The sequence below is a fragment of the Arachis ipaensis genome, chromosome B6, assembly GCF_059453495.1.
Source record: "Arachis ipaensis isolate K30076 ecotype BB chromosome B6, ASM5945349v1, whole genome shotgun sequence".
Lineage (NCBI taxonomy): Eukaryota > Viridiplantae > Streptophyta > Magnoliopsida > Fabales > Fabaceae > Arachis > Arachis ipaensis.
The window spans coordinates 15,768,784-15,791,789 of record NC_142441.1 but is presented as its reverse complement, the minus strand read 5'-3'; the positions used below and the strand labels follow the sequence as shown (position 1 = coordinate 15,791,789).

Below are 23,006 nucleotides of genomic sequence, written 5' to 3'. Positions count from 1 at the left end.
CATCTGTTTCAAGCAAACCATATTCAAGTGGGAAAGTAAAGATAAAGGCTAAGGATTTTACCCACTTGAAGTTTGTATTGGGTGGTAATGGCCTTGGGAGAGGTGTTTCCAGTTGTTTTTCAAGCTCTACTCCTTTGTGCCCTTCTGTGAATTCTTCCACCTCCTTGTAAACCTCTTCAACTCCAACCGTGTCTTGATCAAAGTCTTCGACTTCTTCCGCATCACTCATGTCATAAGTTGGAGGTTGAAAAAAGTCTACCTCCACATCATCTTCATATTCACTTGGGGAAGGTTCTTCAAGCTCAAGGAGTTCAATTGTGGATGCAAGTTTATCACTAGGAGAGCTTGATTCATGATCATCATTGCCAAGGAAACTTGCTTCTTGATCTATTCCGTCCAATTCTTTATAAGGCTTATGCCTTGGAGGTTGTGCACCATCCTCTTGAGCACCAATCTCAAACTTCTGGGCGGAATTCTCTACAACTCTCGATTCCCATGGAGGTTCAGCATCTCCTAGGTCTTCAACCACTTCTTTTTCTTTGATGATTACGGCTTCCTTCAATTGTCCCAATACAAAGTCACGTTCCTCATTGTCCACTGGAGTTTCTAGTGTCTCCTTCATGATACGTTCTTCATTAGATTCTCCACATGAAGCTATGGGAGTTCCTTGAGTGTCCAACCGTTGGGAGGCTAATCGATTTACTACCTCGGTCAAGGCAGCCGTGAATTCTAGTACCTTCTTAGTCATCCTTTCTTGCCCTTGAAGAAGTATACCAAGGGTTTCATTCATTGGGGATTGGGGTGGTTGGAAGGGTTCGTCGCATGGGAAGAATGGTTCATGATAGGAAGGTAGTTCTTCTTGATAAGGATAAAGAGATGGTATATATTGAGGTGGTGGTTCTTGGGAGTAATTGTGTTGAAATGGGGGTGTTTAGTGGTAAGGTGCTTGTGAGTATGGTGGTTCAAAGCTATGTTGATGAGATGGTTCATAAGCATATGGTGGGGCTTGTTGGTAACTACAAGGGGGTCCACCATAACCGTCATCTTGGTACGCATCCTGGAATGGCTCTTGACCATAGTAATTTGGTGGAGGTTGGTTGTCACGAAGAGGTCCACCATAACTATTGTCTTGGTATGCATCATAGGGTTGTTGTTGGTTATAGCGCATTGGAGGGGGTTGTTGCCGAAAGGGTTAATCAAATCCTTGTGGCTCTTCCCATCTTTGATTGTTCCGACCTTGATGCATGTTCTCATTATAGCATCCATTCCCTGCAACATAATTTGAACTAAACTCATAGCGAAAGGGGTGAGAATTCATAGTAGCAAGTAAAAATAAAAACTAATAAAAATTAAAGAAAATAAACTCCTAAAACTAGAAACACTAATAAAGAAACGAAAAAGCAAATATTTACAATAACCAATACTAAGGCACACGTTTGCTATTCCCCGGCAACGGCGCCATTTTGACGAACGAATTTCTGCTGGTAAAGCATTTCACAAATAAGTTCTCGTTACTAGTATAGTTTCTAAACCAACAGAGAATCCTTTCGTACAAAAACTTGTTTGTCACTAAAGCAAATCTAATAAAAATAAATCGAAGTATTTAAACATCGGGTCGTCTCTCAAGGAATTGCAGGGAGGTGTATTTATTATTGGTTATGGAAGATTATCTTTTTGGGGTTTTTGAATAATGAACAGGAAAAGTAAATTGCAAGAATTAAAGTAATAACTAATAAAGCTCTTTAGCAAGGTATGAGAACTGAAAATTCTATCCTAGTTATCCTTATCAATTGTGATGAGAATTGTTCATTACTCCCACTTAGTTAACCCTTACTAAATAAAGGAAAGTCAAGTAGACTAATCAATTTGATTCCTCAAGTCCTAGTCAACTCTTAAGGAAAGACTAGCTTTAGAGGGATCCAAATCATCCAGCAAATTCCAATTATCAATCAACAAAGGTGTTTGATAACTCAAGTGTCACCAATTACTCAATCAAAGCCAAAAGAAGAGAAATCTAAATATTGAAAGCATCAATCACATAAATTGAAGAAAGCAACCATAAATCTGAAATACCTCAAATTGCATTAAATAAAGAAATCAAATCTAACATGGAGTTCATAAACCAAATTGGAAAAATAAACAAACTAAAGTAATAGAATAAATAAAAGTAGAAGAGAAACTAAATTAAAGGAACATTGAACCTGGAACGGAGAAGAAGTAAACCTAACCTAAGAGAAATCCTAAATCCTAAAACCTAGAGAGAGGAGAGAGCCTCTCTCTCTAGAAACTACATCTAAAACCTAAAATTATAAATAATGAATGAATGATCCATGATTCCCCCATTCTCCAGCCTCTATTCTGTGTTCTTGGGCTTGGAATTGGGCCAAAAGGGAGCCCAGAAATCGCCTTCAGCGCTTTCTGCAACTTTCTGCACGTGGCGCATGTCACGCGTACGCGTAGGTCACGCGTGCGCGTCATTTGGGGAAATTCCTTTTCACGCGTACGCGTCAGTCACGCGTACGCGTCGCTCGTCTTCTGCGCTAGGCACGCATGCGCGTCATCCATGCGTGCGCGTCGCTGCCAGCTCTTCAAAACTCTATTTTTCGCGTTCCTTCCACTTTTGCATGTTTCCTTTCCATCCTCTAAGCCATTCCTGTCCTTATAAAGCCTGAAAATACTTAACACACAAATCACGGCATCGAATGGTAATAAAGGGTATTCAAAATTAACAGTTTAAAGGTCCAGGACACATGTTTTCAACTATATCACAGAATAAGAAAGGATTTGTAAAATCATACAAATTATATGAATAAGTGAGCAAAGATTTGATAAAAAACACTCAAATGAGCACAAGATGAACCATAAAATAGTGGTTTATCAATTAGTTTAGGCTAGTGAGAGTGTTTATCATTTAATTATGGGAGAATTGGAAACATTGGTTGGGATAAAAGAGTGTTTTTGTATTTTTATTGAAAATATTAGAAAATTGATACATACTCATGCATTGAATGTTATAGCATATGCATTGATACTCTTGTATATATTTTAGTTTAAAAAAATGAGAAAAAGAAAAAAAATGTTGAAAAAGAAAAGAAAGAAAAATATAAAAAGAAAAGAAAAAGAAAAAGGAACCAATAAAAAGGGGACAAAATGCCCCAAAGTGAAGTTTAATAATATTCAATGTATATGGGTTGTGATAAAAAAAAGAGAATGCATGAGTGTGTGAAAAAGTGAAGAATGGGTAGTTAGGGTAGCATTTAAATTGTATAGGTTGTCATAGGTTAGGTGGGAAGTTTAAGTTAATCAAAGATTCAAATTCTAATCCACTTAGCCATATGCATCCTACCTTGACTTGGTTGTTAATACCTTTATCCCTTATGCTTATATATGTATTCTTGAAAATTGATTTTTTTTGACCAAGTGGTTGCATTCATTTAGATAGGTGCATGTAGGTAGATTGCATATAGATAGTTTGAATTGAATAAATGTCGATACCCTTTGTTTCTTTCTTGAGTTTAGCATGAGGACATGCTTAGTTTAAGTGTGGGGAGGTTTGATAAACCCCAATTTTGTGGTTTATCTTGTGTTCAATTTAGGGGATTTTGTCAACTTATCTCATATTTATTCAATGAAATAGCATAGTTTTGTAATTCTCCCTAAATTTGTGCTTAAGTGTGAAAACATACTTTTTAGGCCTTAAAATAGCTAAATTTAATTCACTTTAATTCCATTCGATGCCTTGATATGTTTGTTAAGTGATTTCAGATTCATAAGGCAAGTATTGGATGGAAGAAGTGAAGAGAAAAGCATGCAAAGTGGAGAATTCATGAAGAAATGAGCATTTGGAGAATTGAAGACCACGCACACACGTCATCCACGCGTACGCGTGAGGAGGAATTTTGGCCAGCGACGTGCACGCGTCACCCACGCGCACGCGTGACGCTGATCACGTGACCTCATTAAAGTGAATTCGCTGGGGGCGATTTCTGAGCTGCACAGGCCCAAATCCAACTCATTTCTGAGACTATTTCATGCAGAATTCAAGATGGATCAAGGAGGGAGTGTAACACCCTACCACACAAAGCTTTACGCTTAAGTCGTAAAACAGAGGTGATGTGGTATTACGACCTCTAAAATAAAATAAGTACATATAATAGTAGAAGAGTTATAATATACTAGGAGCCTTGAAGGATAGGGGAAATAAAAATCGCGAGATAAGAGCGCAACGCTCAAGGAACGAGTTAACTTGCATGCTAAGAAAACCGTAACTGTCAAACATAAGATAACAGAAGTAGGAATAGAGTGCCAAAGATACAAAATAACAAGCTCCTAACTCAGCCTGCGAAGTCAAGACTGGCCGGAGAATATTTACACATATATACATACATATCCAAAACCCAAAAGTACATACACACAATCCTGCCTCTCCATAAACCTCTAAGAGGATCAAAAAGAATAAGTCATGCGGAGAGAAATCTAAGTACATATATATACATCATAACATAACAAAATATCCCAGTAACCACTCCGCTTCAAGAGTCCAGACGCCTAACGAGATGCCTCTCGACCTGCATCTGAAAAATAACAACATAGTATGGAATGAGAACCGGAGGTTCTCAGTATGGTAAAGGTGCCACACACATAATATATAAGGTCCTGGGAATGCCAGAGGCAATCCTAGAACGCCGACACTCAGATTGTAGAGCTTAAAGTATTAAACAGAAGCCTTAAAAGGTGGTTTCCTAAAAATATTTAATCCTAACTTAACTTAACCTTAAATCTAAATCCTATACTGCCATTCCTCCATACCTCCAATTCCATCATGCATTTTCACAGACAAATAAACAGATAAAGGCAAACACAAGAAAGTTACAATTACTGCAGGTAACAAATACACATTTAGCATGGCAAATACAGATAGGCACACCCAATTAGAGCATAAGCACGTAATTCAAGTAATATGCATATGATGCATGCCTGTCCTATGGCTGATGAGGCTCATCTGTCGGTTATCCAGCCAACCCGACAAGTCTGAATTGTCCTTAGACGGTCCCCCGACGTGCATCCCCAAGAGTCTATGCATAGATTTTTCTCAAATAATCAATATTGCTCAATGGGGGTAACATTCCCGGGAATTTATATAGTGCCCGGTCACACTTACGTCGTAGGGTCAACAGAGTATCGAGTTTTCAACCTGGTACACGTGGTGGCAAGCCACGGCACTTAATCCAGGGAATCTCGTATCTCAGATTGTTCAAATTCATAAGCCATATAAATAATTCAATTAAAATTCATCAACATCCACATCATTCTCAATCACATCTCATTCATCATTATATGTCAATCATATTCAATCATTATCCTTCATTATCACACCTCTCATTCCGTCCATCAATAGTTCCAATTCAAAACATAATTCATTCTTTTCCAAATGAACTAAACTTAAAACATGCTCATTTTCTTAATAACTCAAAATCAAACCTTTAAATCTAAATCTTTTTAGATAATCATATAAACAAAATCTCTAATTTTTATAAAATTTCGGCAGTATCTCCTCTAAAACTCGGACTTTGCCACCCTGTTCGGGTCCAAACCTGTATTCTTTTCAATTCAACATACCCTTTCTCATCATCATAACAACCACCACAATAAATCTACCTCAAATCAACAATTAAACTCATACAACATTCAAATCCAACAACCAAAATTCAACTAAGGATCATAGTTCACAAATCCTAGGCTTTTAACACAAAATACCTCAAATCAATAATTCACCAAATTATTAGTTAATCAACAATAACATTCAACCATAATTCTCTCCAAATTAACATAACAACATTCACCATCCAAAATTAAAAACTAATTATCCAATAAACTTCAACCAAATATATTCATCGATAAATTACTAAACATTAAACATACACCTGCATTCCAACTTATCCAATGGTCATCTAGCCTAAGTTTTCACAGAACATTATATATTAAATGCAAGAAACCTAAACCATACCTTAGCCGATTTCCACGTAACGACCAAAGCTATTTATTCAAAACCAAAACAGCCCCTCAAAACTCAACTAATCCGCTTCCTCCAAGTTCCAGTATTCACAATTTCAAGCTCCAATTATTTATTTTCAACCTAATACACATTCATAATACATATATACCCAATTTAATAATCAAAGCTCAAATTTAATGAAATTAAAATAGAATTATCGTATCCTCACCTTACCCAAGCTTCACATAAGCAAGAGTGAACGTTTCTCTCAAGCTAATTGGATCCTAAAACATCATAAATCAAAGAAATTCAATATTCCCACTTAAAATTCGAAAATTGGGGGAAGATGAAGCTGAGAGTGATTAAACAAGTTACCTATGAAATTGTTCCGGTAGAAATGTAGAGCTCGACGCGGTGAACGCGTGGCCGCAAACGGTGCGGCGATCGGAGCTCGAACGGAGGAATTACGGGATTTGGAACTTTGCCGTAAAGGTTCGGCGTTCCTTTCCTCTCCCTGGAGCTCAGCTGCGTCCTTGAGGAAATGAGGGAAAAAGAGCCCGTGGCTCTTTTTAATGGGCTGGTCCGGTTGGACCGATAGCCCGGTTCGGATTCGGTTCAACCGGTTCGATCCTTTCGGTCCAATTTTGGACCGTTTTCTTCGAAATTAGTGTCAAAATTCTCGTTTCGATGAGCTCTACCCTAATTTAATATAGCATTCACATTTCTAATCCTCCTTATTAAAAACTAATTTATTGACTAATTATCTACTAATTTAACCGGGGTTTACATCCTACCCACCTAATAAAGAATTTTGCCCTCAAAATTCAAATATAGTTACCTGAAAAGAGATGTGGATAGTCCTTTCGCATATCTGATTCGAGTTCCCAGGTATGTTCCCGATACCAGCTCGTCTCCAAGCTACTTTTACCAATGATACTTCCCTTCCTCGTAATCGTTTAACACTGGTGTCATCAATCCTCACCGGAATTACTGGGAGTGTTAGATCTTCTCTCACTTGGATTGGTTCTGGTTCTAGAACATGACTTGCATCAGGAGTATACTTCCGAAGCTGTGATACATGAAATACATCGTGCAAATTCGAAAGGTATGGCGGTAAGGCAATTCTATAAGCCACTGGTCCAAAACACAAGCCCTTAGCATATCCTCCAAGGTCTGAATAGTTCTTTCTGACTGACCATCTGTCTGAGGGTGATACGCAGTACTCAAGCTTAACTGAGTCCCAAATGCACGCTGAAAAGCTCCCCAGAACCTTGATGTGAAACGAGGATCTCTATCAGATATGATAGTAGAAGGCACGCCATGCAACCTGACAATCTCTTTAATATACATTCGAGCCAATTCCTCCATTGTGCAACTTATTCGGATAGGAAGAAAGTGAGCTGATTTTGTTAGTCGATCTACAACCACCCAAATAGCGTCACAACCAGATCGGGTTCTAGGCAACCCTATTACAAAATCCATTGCGATACTCTCCCATTTCCATTGTGGAATCTCTAAAGGCTGAAGGGTCCCTGATGGTCTCTGATGCTCAATCTTAACCTTCTGACACGTTAAACATTTAGATACATGCAATGCCACATCATTCTTCATACCTGGCCACCAGAACATCGCTTTCAGATCCTGATACATTTTAGTGCTCCCTGGGTGAATTGAAAACCCGCTCTTGTGAGCTTCCTTCAAGATACTTTGTCGTAGGTCTCCAACATCAGGCACAATAATCCGATTCTTGAACCTCCATAAACCATCATGACCTTCTGACATTCTCCACTGTTTTCCCTGTTCAACTGCTGGTAATACCTTACGTAACGCTTCACTATCTTGATGAGCCTTCAGAAGTTCTGATTTAAAATCACTAGAAATTTGCAACTGACTCAAACACAGGATTCCAGATTCTTCTCTAACTCCCAAATTCAAACCTTGGAATGCCTTCAGTAACTCTTCCTCCCGTAGCATCATCCAAGCTGCATATAAAGACTTCCGACTCAAAGCGTCCGCTACAACATTCGCTTTTCCTGGATGATAATTCAATTCAAAATCATAATCTTTCAGAAGTTCCATCCATCTCCTCTGACGCATATTCAATTCTTTCTGCTCAAAAAGATACTTCAAACTCTTATGGTCTGAGAAAACATGAAACTTAACACCATAGAGATAGTGCCTCCAAATCTTTAAAGCAAACACAACAGCGGCAAGTTCTAAATCATGTGTCGGGTAGTTCATCTCATGCGGCCTTAACTGCCGTGAGGCGTATGCTACAACATTCTGGTGTTGCATCAAAACACACCCCAACCCTTTCAGAGATGCATCACAATACACTTCAAACGGTTCACTTGGTTCAGGTAATACCAATACAGGTGCAGTAGTCAACTTGTGCTTCAATGCCTGGAAGCTCTTTTCACATTCCGGAGTCCAGATAAAAGGCGTATCCTTCCTAGTCAACTTAGTTAAAGGTAAGGCGAGTTGTGAAAATCCTTTAATGAATCTGCGATAATACCCCGCCAAACCTAAGAAACTCCTGATTTCTGTCACTGAAGTTGGTCGCTCCCAATTCATCACTGCTTCCACCTTAGCAGGATCCACAGCTATCCCCTGCTTACTCACCACGTGGCCGAGAAACTTCACTTCACTCTTCCAGAACTCACATTTAGATAACTTAGCATATAACTTCCTATCTCTCAGAATTTGAAGCACAATCCGCAAGTGATCAGCATGTTCCTCTTCAGTCTTAGAATAAACAAGAATGTCATCAATGAAGACAATAACAAACTTGTCCAGATACGGTCGAAAAATCCTGTTCATATAATCCATAAATACTGCCGGGGCATTAGTTAACCCGAAAGACATCACTGTATACTCATAATGACCATAACGCGTTCTAAAAGCAGTTTTCGGAATATCCTCGTCTCTAACCCTTATCTGATGATATCTGGATCGCAGGTCAATCTTAGAAAACACACCGGCACCCTGTAACTGATCCATTAGATCATCGATTCTAGGCAACGGATATTTATTCTTCACAGTGATCTTATTCAATTGCCGATAATCGACACACAGCCGCATACTCCCGTCCTTCTTCTTTACCAGTAACACTGGCGCTCCCCACGGAGAAACACTTGGTCGGATAAAATGCTTACCCAACAGATCTTCCAGCTGAGCTTTCAGTTCAGCCATTTCTAAAGGCGACATCCTATAAGGAGTAATTGAAATTGGACCGGATCCAGGTACCAACTCAATTGCAAATTCAACCTCTCGGTTAGGTGGGAATTCATTAATATCATCCGGAAACACATCTGGAAATTCGCATACAACGGGAATCTGCTCTAAACTCTGATCATCACCTGATACTCCCGCAGTTAATAACATAGTACCCTGACATTCGGTTCCAGAACAGTTTACTATCATAGAATTCAAATAGTAACTATTCACCACAACCGGTGCTTCTGACCCTTCTGGCATAAACTGTACTGACTTCTCAGAACAATCAAGCAAAACATGATTCTTGGATAACCAATCCAATCCCAAAATGAGATCAAGACCAGTCATAGGCAAACAAATCAAATCATGCACAAATTCACGTTGTTGCACTCGAAAAGGAACTTGTGGACATTCTATCCTAGTCACCATAGCTTCATGAGTAGCATTATATACTTTCAAATCATAACCTAAAACCACCATTCTCAATCCTAATTCAAGGGCCTTTTCAAATGCAATAAATGAATGAGACGCTCCTGAATCAAATAAAGCATTTAAGATTTTACCAGCCATTTCACAATTACCTCTAATCAGTGTCTCAGATCCCTCAGCACCTATGGTAGAAGTGGTGTATACTCTCCCTGGCTGCTGCACCCTACCAGTCTCATACTTCTTCTTCTCAGGGCAATTACTGGCTATATGCCCGGGCTGTCCACAGGAATAGCACACTCCAAGTCCTAATCTACACGGAACTCCAGGATGATATTTTCCACACTTCTGACAATTCAGATCCTGCTGTGGTTGCTTCCCAAACCTTTTTCCTTGATTAGCAGTAATATTCGGCCTTCTATAATTACCCTGACCCTGAGTCTGCTGCGGAACAAAGCCTCCACGCTTGAAATTCCTACCTCTCGGAGCAAAGTTCCTCCCTGAAGGCCTCTGAAAAGGCACCCTCAAACTTCCTTTCTCTGCTGCCGCCTTCCTCACACAATCCTCAGCCACCCTACTCTTATTCACCAATTCAGAAAACACCCTGATCTCCATTGGGGCAACGAAGCTCAGAATATCGCTCCGAAGACCTCCCTCATATTTAATACACTTCCATTCAGCAAAATCTTCAGGCGCACCTTGACAGATACGAGAAAAGCGACATAACTCCTCAAATTTGCTAGTATACTCAGCAATAGTCATCTGTCCCTGCTTTAACTGCATTAATTCAAGTTCCTTGGCATTTCTGGCTGAATTAGGAAAGTACTTCTTATAGAACTCTGTCCGGAAAACCTCCCAAGGAATCGCAGCACCATCAGGCTGCAGGATACGTCGTGTTCCCTGCCACCAATACTGAGCTTCACCTTGCAACTGATAAGTTCCAAATTCAACCCATTGCTCTTCAGGAACCTGTTGTGCCTGTAATGCCCTTTCCATAGCCTGAATCCAATTATCTGCATCAGTGGGATTTGAGGTTCCCCTAAAAGTCGGAGGGCGAACTTTCAGAAATGTAGCAAGTGTCATAGGACCGTCCTCATCATTATTGTTCCCATGATTACCCTGATTTATCTGATTACCCAGTGCCTCAGCTGTTGCCTGCATAGCTGCAGCCATATTTCCCAAGGCAGCCATAAAGTCTACTGGATCAGTCCCTGTGGGTACAGGAGTAACGGTGCCTGTCCTACCTCTACCTCGCCCGCGACCGCGTCCGCGAGTCGACATCTGGTCCCTATACACACCAAACAAGTGATATTAAGTTGATCAGTCTCAATATCGCAGGTCTAATGCTTTAAGTTCCAAATGCATGCTCACAAACGTTTATGCCATATATATCAATCAGATATCCTAATAGCACATAAACACATATACAGAGAATGCACAGAAGTACAATCAGTCCGTCTTTCAGGCTCTATAGGAACGAACTGCTCTGATACCATAATGTAACACCCTACCACACAAAGCTTTACGCTTAAGTCGTAAAACAGAGGTGATGTGGTATTACGACCTCTAAAATAAAATAAGTACATATAATAGTAGAAGAGTTATAATATACTAGGAGCCTTGAAGGATAGGGGAAATAAAAATCGCGAGATAAGAGCGCAACGCTCAAGGAACGAGTTAACTTGCATGCTAAGAAAACCGTAACTGTCAAACATAAGATAACAGAAGTAGGAATAGAGTGCCAAAGATACAAAATAACAAGCTCCTAACTCAGCCTGCGAAGTCAAGACTGGCCGGAGAATATTTACACATATATACATACATATCCAAAACCCAAAAGTACATACACACAATCCTGCCTCTCCATAAACCTCTAAGAGGATCAAAAAGAATAAGTCATGCGGAGAGAAATCTAAGTACATATATATACATCATAACATAACAAAATATCCCAGTAACCACTCCGCTTCAAGAGTCCAGACGCCTAACGAGATGCCTCTCGACCTACATCTGAAAAATAACAACATAGTATGGAATGAGAACCGGAGGTTCTCAGTATGGTAAAGGTGCCACACACATAATATATAAGGTCCTGGGAATGCCAGAGGCAATCCTAGAACGCCGACACTCAGATTGTAGAGCTTAAAGTATTAAACAGAAGCCTTAAAAGGTGGTTTCCTAAAAATATTTAATCCTAACTTAACTTAACCTTAAATCTAAATCCTATACTGCCATTCCTCCATACCTCCAATTCCATCATGCATTTTCACAGACAAATAAACAGATAAAGGCAAACACAAGAAAGTTACAATTACTGCAGGTAACAAATACACATTTAGCATGGCAAATACAGATAGGCACACCCAATTAGAGCATAAGCACGTAATTCAAGTAATATGCATATGATGCATGCCTGTCCTATGGCTGATGAGGCTCATCTGTCGGTTATCCAGCCAACCCGACAAGTCTGAATTGTCCTTAGACGGTCCCCCGACGTGCATCCCCAAGAGTCTATGCATAGATTTTTCTCAAATAATCAATATTGCTCAATGGGGGTAACATTCCCGGGAATTTATATAGTGCCCGGTCACACTTACGTCGTAGGGTCAACAGAGTATCGAGTTTTCAACCTGGTACACGTGGTGGCAAGCCACGGCACTTAATCCAGGGAATCTCGTATCTCAGATTGTTCAAATTCATAAGCCATATAAATAATTCAATTAAAATTCATCAACATCCACATCATTCTCAATCACATCTCATTCATCATTATATGTCAATCATATTCAATCATTATCCTTCATTATCACACCTCTCATTCCGTCCATCAATAGTTCCAATTCAAAACATAATTCATTCTTTTCCAAATGAACTAAACTTAAAACATGCTCATTTTCTTAATAACTCAAAATCAAACCTTTAAATCTAAATCTTTTTAGATAATCATATAAACAAAATCTCTAATTTTTATAAAATTTCGGCAGTATCTCCTCTAAAACTCGGACTTTGCCACCCTGTTCGGGTCCAAACCTGTATTCTTTTCAATTCAACATACCCTTTCTCATCATCATAACAACCACCACAATAAATCTACCTCAAATCAACAATTAAACTCATACAACATTCAAATCCAACAACCAAAATTCAACTAAGGATCATAGTTCACAAATCCTAGGCTTTTAACACAAAATACCTCAAATCAATAATTCACCAAATTATTAGTTAATCAACAATAACATTCAACCATAATTCTCTCCAAATTAACATAACAACATTCACCATCCAAAATTAAAAACTAATTATCCAATAAACTTCAACCAAATATATTCATCGATAAATTACTAAACATTAAACATACACCTGCATTCCAACTTATCCAATGGTCATCTAGCCTAAGTTTTCACAGAACATTATATATTAAATGCAAGAAACCTAAACCATACCTTAGCCGATTTCCACGTAACGACCAAAGCTATTTATTCAAAACCAAAACAGCCCCTCAAAACTCAACTAATCCGCTTCCTCCAAGTTCCAGTATTCACAATTTCAAGCTCCAATTATTTATTTTCAACCTAATACACATTCATAATACATATATACCCAATTTAATAATCAAAGCTCAAATTTAATGAAATTAAAATAGAATTATCGTATCCTCACCTTACCCAAGCTTCACATAAGCAAGAGTGAACGTTTCTCTCAAGCTAATTGGATCCTAAAACATCATAAATCAAAGAAATTCAATATTCCCACTTAAAATTCGAAAATTGGGGGAAGATGAAGCTGAGAGTGATTAAACAAGTTACCTATGAAATTGTTCCGGTAGAAATGTAGAGCTCGACGCGGTGAACGCGTGGCCGCAAACGGTGCGGCGATCGGAGCTCGAACGGAGGAATTACGGGATTTGGAACTTTGCCGTAAAGGTTCGGCGTTCCTTTCCTCTCCCTGGAGCTCAGCTGCGTCCTTGAGGAAATGAGGGAAAAAGAGCCCGTGGCTCTTTTTAATGGGCTGGTCCGGTTGGACCGATAGCCCGGTTCGGATTCGGTTCAACCGGTTCGATCCTTTCGGTCCAATTTTGGACCGTTTTCTTCGAAATTAGTGTCAAAATTCTCGTTTCGATGAGCTCTACCCTAATTTAATATAGCATTCACATTTCTAATCCTCCTTATTAAAAACTAATTTATTGACTAATTATCTACTAATTTAACCGGGGTTTACATCCTACCCACCTAATAAAGAATTTTGCCCTCAAAATTCAAATATAGTTACCTGAAAAGAGATGTGGATAGTCCTTTCGCATATCTGATTCGAGTTCCCAGGTATGTTCCCGATACCAGCTCGTCTCCAAGCTACTTTTACCAATGATACTTCCCTTCCTCGTAATCGTTTAACACTGGTGTCATCAATCCTCACCGGAATTACTGGGAGTGTTAGATCTTCTCTCACTTGGATTGGTTCTGGTTCTAGAACATGACTTGCATCAGGAGTATACTTCCGAAGCTGTGATACATGAAATACATCGTGCAAATTCGAAAGGTATGGCGGTAAGGCAATTCTATAAGCCACTGGTCCAAAACACAAGCCCTTAGCATATCCTCCAAGGTCTGAATAGTTCTTTCTGACTGACCATCTGTCTGAGGGTGATACGCAGTACTCAAGCTTAACTGAGTCCCAAATGCACGCTGAAAAGCTCCCCAGAACCTTGATGTGAAACGAGGATCTCTATCAGATATGATAGTAGAAGGCACGCCATGCAACCTGACAATCTCTTTAATATACATTCGAGCCAATTCCTCCATTGTGCAACTTATTCGGATAGGAAGAAAGTGAGCTGATTTTGTTAGTCGATCTACAACCACCCAAATAGCGTCACAACCAGATCGGGTTCTAGGCAACCCTATTACAAAATCCATTGCGATACTCTCCCATTTCCATTGTGGAATCTCTAAAGGCTGAAGGGTCCCTGATGGTCTCTGATGCTCAATCTTAACCTTCTGACACGTTAAACATTTAGATACATGCAATGCCACATCATTCTTCATACCTGGCCACCAGAACATCGCTTTCAGATCCTGATACATTTTAGTGCTCCCTGGGTGAATTGAAAACCCGCTCTTGTGAGCTTCCTTCAAGATACTTTGTCGTAGGTCTCCAACATCAGGCACAATAATCCGATTCTTGAACCTCCATAAACCATCATGACCTTCTGACATTCTCCACTGTTTTCCCTGTTCAACTGCTGGTAATACCTTACGTAACGCTTCACTATCTTGATGAGCCTTCAGAAGTTCTGATTTAAAATCACTAGAAATTTGCAACTGACTCAAACACAGGATTCCAGATTCTTCTCTAACTCCCAAATTCAAACCTTGGAATGCCTTCAGTAACTCTTCCTCCCGTAGCATCATCCAAGCTGCATATAAAGACTTCCGACTCAAAGCGTCCGCTACAACATTCGCTTTTCCTGGATGATAATTCAATTCAAAATCATAATCTTTCAGAAGTTCCATCCATCTCCTCTGACGCATATTCAATTCTTTCTGCTCAAAAAGATACTTCAAACTCTTATGGTCTGAGAAAACATGAAACTTAACACCATAGAGATAGTGCCTCCAAATCTTTAAAGCAAACACAACAGCGGCAAGTTCTAAATCATGTGTCGGGTAGTTCATCTCATGCGGCCTTAACTGCCGTGAGGCGTATGCTACAACATTCTGGTGTTGCATCAAAACACACCCCAACCCTTTCAGAGATGCATCACAATACACTTCAAACGGTTCACTTGGTTCAGGTAATACCAATACAGGTGCAGTAGTCAACTTGTGCTTCAATGCCTGGAAGCTCTTTTCACATTCCGGAGTCCAGATAAAAGGCGTATCCTTCCTAGTCAACTTAGTTAAAGGTAAGGCGAGTTGTGAAAATCCTTTAATGAATCTGCGATAATACCCCGCCAAACCTAAGAAACTCCTGATTTCTGTCACTGAAGTTGGTCGCTCCCAATTCATCACTGCTTCCACCTTAGCAGGATCCACAGCTATCCCCTGCTTACTCACCACGTGGCCGAGAAACTTCACTTCACTCTTCCAGAACTCACATTTAGATAACTTAGCATATAACTTCCTATCTCTCAGAATTTGAAGCACAATCCGCAAGTGATCAGCATGTTCCTCTTCAGTCTTAGAATAAACAAGAATGTCATCAATGAAGACAATAACAAACTTGTCCAGATACGGTCGAAAAATCCTGTTCATATAATCCATAAATACTGCCGGGGCATTAGTTAACCCGAAAGACATCACTGTATACTCATAATGACCATAACGCGTTCTGAAAGCAGTTTTCGGAATATCCTCGTCTCTAACCCTTATCTGATGATATCTGGATCGCAGGTCAATCTTAGAAAACACACCGGCACCCTGTAACTGATCCATTAGATCATCGATTCTAGGCAACGGATATTTATTCTTCACAGTGATCTTATTCAATTGCCGATAATCGACACACAGCCGCATACTCCCGTCCTTCTTCTTTACCAGTAACACTGGCGCTCCCCACGGAGAAACACTTGGTCGGATAAAATGCTTACCCAACAGATCTTCCAGCTGAGCTTTCAGTTCAGCCATTTCTAAAGGCGACATCCTATAAGGAGTAATTGAAATTGGACCGGATCCAGGTACCAACTCAATTGCAAATTCAACCTCTCGGTTAGGTGGGAATTCATTAATATCATCCGGAAACACATCTGGAAATTCGCATACAACGGGAATCTGCTCTAAACTCTGATCATCACCTGATACTCCCGCAGTTAATAACATAGTACCCTGACATTCGGTTCCAGAACAGTTTACTATCATAGAATTCAAATAGTAACTATTCACCACAACCGGTGCTTCTGACCCTTCTGGCATAAACTGTACTGACTTCTCAGAACAATCAAGCAAAACATGATTCTTGGATAACCAATCCAATCCCAAAATGAGATCAAGACCAGTCATAGGCAAACAAATCAAATCATGCACAAATTCACGTTGTTGCACTCGAAAAGGAACTTGTGGACATTCTATCCTAGTCACCATAGCTTCATGAGTAGCATTATATACTTTCAAATCATAACCTAAAACCACCATTCTCAATCCTAATTCAAGGGCCTTTTCAAATGCAATAAATGAATGAGACGCTCCTGAATCAAATAAAGCATTTAAGATTTTACCAGCCATTTCACAATTACCTCTAATCAGTGTCTCAGATCCCTCAGCACCTATGGTAGAAGTGGTGTATACTCTCCCTGGCTGCTGCACCCTACCAGTCTCATACTTCTTCTTCTCAGGGCAATTACTGGCTATATGCCCGGGCTGTCCACAGGAATAGCACACTCCAAGTCCTAATCTACACGGAACTCCAGGATGATATTTTCCACACTTCTGACAATTCAGATCCTGCTGTGGTTGCTTCCCAAACCTTTTTCCTTGATTAGCAGTAATATTCGGCCTTCTATAATTACCCTGACCCTGAGTCTGCTGCGGAACAAAGCCTCCACGCTTGAAATTCCTACCTCTCGGAGCAAAGTTCCTCCCTGAAGGCCTCTGAAAAGGCACCCTCAAACTTCCTTTCTCTGCTGCCGCCTTCCTCACACAATCCTCAGCCACCCTACTCTTATTCACCAATTCAGAAAACACCCTGATCTCCATTGGGGCAACGAAGCTCAGAATATCGCTCCGAAGACCTCCCTCATATTTAATACACTTCCATTCAGCAAAATCTTCAGGCGCACCTTGACAGATACGAGAAAAGCGACATAACTCCTCAAATTTGCTAGTATACTCAGCAATAGTCATCTGTCCCTGCTTTAACTGCATTAATTCAAGTTCCTTGGCATTTCTGGCTGAATTAGGAAAGTACTTCTTATAGAACTCTGTCCGGAAAACCTCCCAAGGAATCGCAGCACCATCAGGCTGCAGGATACGTCGTGTTCCCTGCCACCAATACTGAGCTTCACCTTGCAACTGATAAGTTCCAAATTCAACCCATTGCTCTTCAGGAACCTGTTGTGCCTGTAATGCCCTTTCCATAGCCTGAATCCAATTATCTGCATCAGTGGGATTTGAGGTTCCCCTAAAAGTCGGAGGGCGAACTTTCAGAAATGTAGCAAGTGTCATAGGACCGTCCTCATCATTATTGTTCCCATGATTACCCTGATTTATCTGATTACCCAGTGCCTCAGCTGTTGCCTGCATAGCTGCAGCCATATTTCCCAAGGCAGCCATAAAGTCTACTGGATCAGTCCCTGTGGGTACAGGAGTAACGGTGCCTGTCCTACCTCTACCTCGCCCGCGACCGCGTCCGCGAGTCGACATCTGGTCCCTATACACACCAAACAAGTGATATTAAGTTGATCAGTCTCAATATCGCAGGTCTAATGCTTTAAGTTCCAAATGCATGCTCACAAACGTTTATGCCATATATATCAATCAGATATCCTAATAGCACATAAACACATATACAGAGAATGCACAGAAGTACAATCAGTCCGTCTTTCAGGCTCTATAGGAACGAACTGCTCTGATACCATAATGTAACACCCTACCACACAAAGCTTTACGCTTAAGTCGTAAAACAGAGGTGATGTGGTATTACGACCTCTAAAATAAAATAAGTACATATAATAGTAGAAGAGTTATAATATACTAGGAGCCTTGAAGGATAGGGGAAATAAAAATCGCGAGATAAGAGCGCAACGCTCAAGGAACGAGTTAACTTGCATGCTAAGAAAACCGTAACTGTCAAACATAAGATAACAGAAGTAGGAATAGAGTGCCAAAGATACAAAATAACAAGCTCCTAACTCAGCCTGCGAAGTCAAGACTGGCCGGAGAATATTTACACATATATACATACATATCCAAAACCCAAAAGTACATACACACAATCCTGCCTCTCCATAAACCTCTAAGAGGATCAAAAAGAATAAGTCATGCGGAGAGAAATCTAAGTACATATATATACATCATAACATAACAAAATATCCCAGTAACCACTCCGCTTCAAGAGTCCAGACGCCTAACGAGATGCCTCTCGACCTGCATCTGAAAAATAACAACATAGTATGGAATGAGAACCGGAGGTTCTCAGTATGGTAAAGGTGCCACACACATAATATATAAGGTCCTGGGAATGCCAGAGGCAATCCTAGAACGCCGACACTCAGATTGTAGAGCTTAAAGTATTAAACAGAAGCCTTAAAAGGTGGTTTCCTAAAAATATTTAATCCTAACTTAACTTAACCTTAAATCTAAATCCTATACTGCCATTCCTCCATACCTCCAATTCCATCATGCATTTTCACAGACAAATAAACAGATAAAGGCAAACACAAGAAAGTTACAATTACTGCAGGTAACAAATACACATTTAGCATGGCAAATACAGATAGGCACACCCAATTAGAGCATAAGCACGTAATTCAAGTAATATGCATATGATGCATGCCTGTCCTATGGCTGATGAGGCTCATCTGTCGGTTATCCAGCCAACCCGACAAGTCTGAATTGTCCTTAGACGGTCCCCCGACGTGCATCCCCAAGAGTCTATGCATAGATTTTTCTCAAATAATCAATATTGCTCAATGGGGGTAACATTCCCGGGAATTTATATAGTGCCCGGTCACACTTACGTCGTAGGGTCAACAGAGTATCGAGTTTTCAACCTGGTACACGTGGTGGCAAGCCACGGCACTTAATCCAGGGAATCTCGTATCTCAGATTGTTCAAATTCATAAGCCATATAAATAATTCAATTAAAATTCATCAACATCCACATCATTCTCAATCACATCTCATTCATCATTATATGTCAATCATATTCAATCATTATCCTTCATTATCACACCTCTCATTCCGTCCATCAATAGTTCCAATTCAAAACATAATTCATTCTTTTCCAAATGAACTAAACTTAAAACATGCTCATTTTCTTAATAACTCAAAATCAAACCTTTAAATCTAAATCTTTTTAGATAATCATATAAACAAAATCTCTAATTTTTATAAAATTTCGGCAGTATCTCCTCTAAAACTCGGACTTTGCCACCCTGTTCGGGTCCAAACCTGTATTCTTTTCAATTCAACATACCCTTTCTCATCATCATAACAACCACCACAATAAATCTACCTCAAATCAACAATTAAACTCATACAACATTCAAATCCAACAACCAAAATTCAACTAAGGATCATAGTTCACAAATCCTAGGCTTTTAACACAAAATACCTCAAATCAATAATTCACCAAATTATTAGTTAATCAACAATAACATTCAACCATAATTCTCTCCAAATTAACATAACAACATTCACCATCCAAAATTAAAAACTAATTATCCAATAAACTTCAACCAAATATATTCATCGATAAATTACTAAACATTAAACATACACCTGCATTCCAACTTATCCAATGGTCATCTAGCCTAAGTTTTCACAGAACATTATATATTAAATGCAAGAAACCTAAACCATACCTTAGCCGATTTCCACGTAACGACCAAAGCTATTTATTCAAAACCAAAACAGCCCCTCAAAACTCAACTAATCCGCTTCCTCCAAGTTCCAGTATTCACAATTTCAAGCTCCAATTATTTATTTTCAACCTAATACACATTCATAATACATATATACCCAATTTAATAATCAAAGCTCAAATTTAATGAAATTAAAATAGAATTATCGTATCCTCACCTTACCCAAGCTTCACATAAGCAAGAGTGAACGTTTCTCTCAAGCTAATTGGATCCTAAAACATCATAAATCAAAGAAATTCAATATTCCCACTTAAAATTCGAAAATTGGGGGAAGATGAAGCTGAGAGTGATTAAACAAGTTACCTATGAAATTGTTCCGGTAGAAATGTAGAGCTCGACGCGGTGAACGCGTGGCCGCAAACGGTGCGGCGATCGGAGCTCGAACGGAGGAATTACGGGATTTGGAACTTTGCCGTAAAGGTTCGGCGTTCCTTTCCTCTCCCTGGAGCTCAGCTGCGTCCTTGAGGAAATGAGGGAAAAAGAGCCCGTGGCTCTTTTTAATGGGCTGGTCCGGTTGGACCGATAGCCTGGTTCGGATTCGGTTCAACCGGTTCGATCCTTTCGGTCCAATTTTGGACCGTTTTCTTCGAAATTAGTGTCAAAATTCTCGTTTCGATGAGCTCTACCCTAATTTAATATAGCATTCACATTTCTAATCCTCCTTATTAAAAACTAATTTATTGACTAATTATCTACTAATTTAACCGGGGTTTACAGGGAGCAATTAGATTAGCTTAGGATCATGTAGGTTAGTTTTCTAGAGAGAGAAGCTCCCTCTTCTCTTTAGAATTAGGGTTCTTAGGTTTATTTTTCTCTTAGATCTAAGTTTAATTTCTTTTTTTCATCTTATTTTCTATACAATTCCTTGTTCTATTGTCTTGATTTTCCTATTTCTTCTTGTTAATTTCTCATTTTGGTTGCTTTTATGTTCATACTCTTGTTAATTTTCATTCTTTTTAATGCAATTTTGAGGTATTTCATGTTTAATGTGCTTTCCTTAGTTGTTATTGTTAATTTCTTGCATTGAGTAGTCGTAGATTTAATATTCTTGCAATTTTATGATACTTTCCTTTTATGCATTCCAAGTGTTTGATAAAATATTTGGTTGGATGTTAAAGTAGCTTTTTGAGCATTCTTGGTTTGGAAAGAAAAATTAGGCAATCTTGAGTCATGAATACCCAATTTAGATTGGTGATCTAGAGTTATTAATTAATATTTTTTCATTGACTCTAATCTCTTGCTAATTCAATTAGTAAGCTGATTAGGACTTTTGGATTGAGATTAACTAGTCTTATTTGACTTTCTCTCAATAAGTTTAATATGTTGAAGATGACGAAATAGGATTAACTCTTGTTAATTATTGTTATGATTAGTGACTGGGATAGAAAGCCTATATTCTCAATCCTTGTCATGAATGTCTCTCTTTATTACTTGCTTTCTTTAATTTCTTGCTTTACTTTTGTTGTCATTTATTTTCTTGCCTTTTTACCGACCCACCCCTTGGATACCGTAACTAATAATATGCATACCTCACTGCAATTTCTTGAGAAGACGATCCGGGACTAATACTCTCGGTTATTTTTATTGGGTTGGACTTGTGACAACCAAAAATTAATCTTTGATTGAGTATTATTTGTTGGTTGGAACTATACTATCAACGGAATTATTTGTGTGAAATTCCTAACTGATGATAATACTCTTTCATAACTCTCCTAAGCACTCTGCTAATGCATTCCTCTATTTTAAGATCGTCAGAGGCCGTGAACAGGTTAATAAAGTGATCTTCTGTCAATTTCATTATATCCTTTTCTCCATTAATCCATTCGCCCCTACAGTTCTTCAATTTCTAAATTCTATTTCTATCCCTTCTTTAAATGGTTGATGCACGGAAGAAAGAAGTATTCTTGTCCCCATCTTTAACCACTTAACTCTTTCCCTTTGACCCTAGTATTTTTCGTCTTGTTTCTATAATCGAGTTATTTTTTTCTTTAAGTACTGAATTGTTTCTTGCTATTCCGCAGTAAACTCACCCTCTTGGACTTGTTTTAATTTTCTTTTCATCCTTTCTATCTCTATATCAACCCACTTAAAGGTTATTTTGCTCCATCTAGCTATCTTCTTCTTGCAATTATCCATCCTTTGAGTGATATCAATCCACCGATTATTTCTTGTCCTTCCACTTTTATTCCAAGCTTTTTTCACAAAATTTTCGCAAACCTTACTTCTCCTGTCTTTGGGATCAACATTGAGTTCCAAAAGGGTGTGATCAGAATTTAAAGATGGTAGAGACATGAGAGTAGCATGTTAGAAGAGCCTTTTTCATCCCCAATTGACCATAGCTCTATCGATCTTCTCCCTCATGACAAAACCATTTCTAGGATTGATAAACCACGTGTATTTCATTCATTTCAATTCCAAATCCTTGAGAGCATTTTCATCAACAAATTTTTTGAAAGTTTGAATCTGACTATTTGGTTTAAGATGTAAGCTAATCTTTTTATCTTGAGAAATAATATCATTAAAGTCACCTATGAAAATCTTAGATAAATCTGAATTAGCATTCCTATTTGTAAGTTCTCTCCACAATTCTCTTCTCCTTCTGTAATCAGGATTTCCATACACAAAAATTTCTTCCCACTTATTATTATTTACTACTTGTTATATTAGCTTTAGTATAATTGTGACACCAAGCATAAACACAAATATATATATTACTTTTCCAAAAGATACAAAGCCCCCGGACATGTTTTGGGCTTTCACACAAAACATGTTATCATAAACTAACTTCTTTCT

General features: G+C 39.0%; 2 protein-coding genes across 2 annotated transcripts; both read right to left on the bottom strand.

Moving 5' to 3' along the window:
• Positions 1-4,277: 4,277 nt before the first annotated feature.
• LOC148554712 (uncharacterized) lies at positions 4,278-13,497 on the bottom strand. Its single transcript, XM_088491739.1, has 3 exons — positions 13,081-13,497; positions 9,793-10,925; positions 4,278-4,574 (listed from the first exon to the last, which is right to left on the bottom strand). Exons 2-3 carry the CDS (start codon positions 10,916-10,918, stop codon positions 4,549-4,551), a joined length of 1,152 nt encoding a protein of 383 aa, XP_088347865.1. The 5' UTR covers positions 10,919-10,925; positions 13,081-13,497; the 3' UTR covers positions 4,278-4,548.
• A 2,311-nt stretch (positions 13,498-15,808) lies between these two features.
• LOC148554711 (uncharacterized) lies at positions 15,809-20,865 on the bottom strand. The gene is made up of 3 exons (XM_088490448.1): positions 20,154-20,865; positions 16,224-17,998; positions 15,809-15,813 (listed from the first exon to the last, which is right to left on the bottom strand). The coding sequence occupies exons 2-3, from the start codon at positions 17,989-17,991 to the stop codon at positions 15,809-15,811; spliced, it is 1,773 nt and encodes a 590-aa protein (XP_088346574.1). The 5' UTR covers positions 17,992-17,998; positions 20,154-20,865.
• Between the last annotated feature and the right edge of the window lie 2,141 nt (positions 20,866-23,006).

What these genes read in the sequence shown, in the direction of transcription:
- LOC148554712 (XM_088491739.1), bottom strand. Translation starts at nt 10,918, where the DNA reads ATGTCGACTCGCGGACGCGGTCGCGGGCGAGGTAGAGGTAGGACAGGC. An exon ending in ATCTGAGACACTGATTAGAG is followed by an intron (nt 4,575 to 9,792) that starts GTAATTGTGAAA and finishes GTTATTTTTCAG; the next exon opens with ATGCAGGTCGAGAGGCATCT.
- LOC148554711 (XM_088490448.1), bottom strand. Translation starts at nt 17,991, where the DNA reads ATGTCGACTCGCGGACGCGGTCGCGGGCGAGGTAGAGGTAGGACAGGC.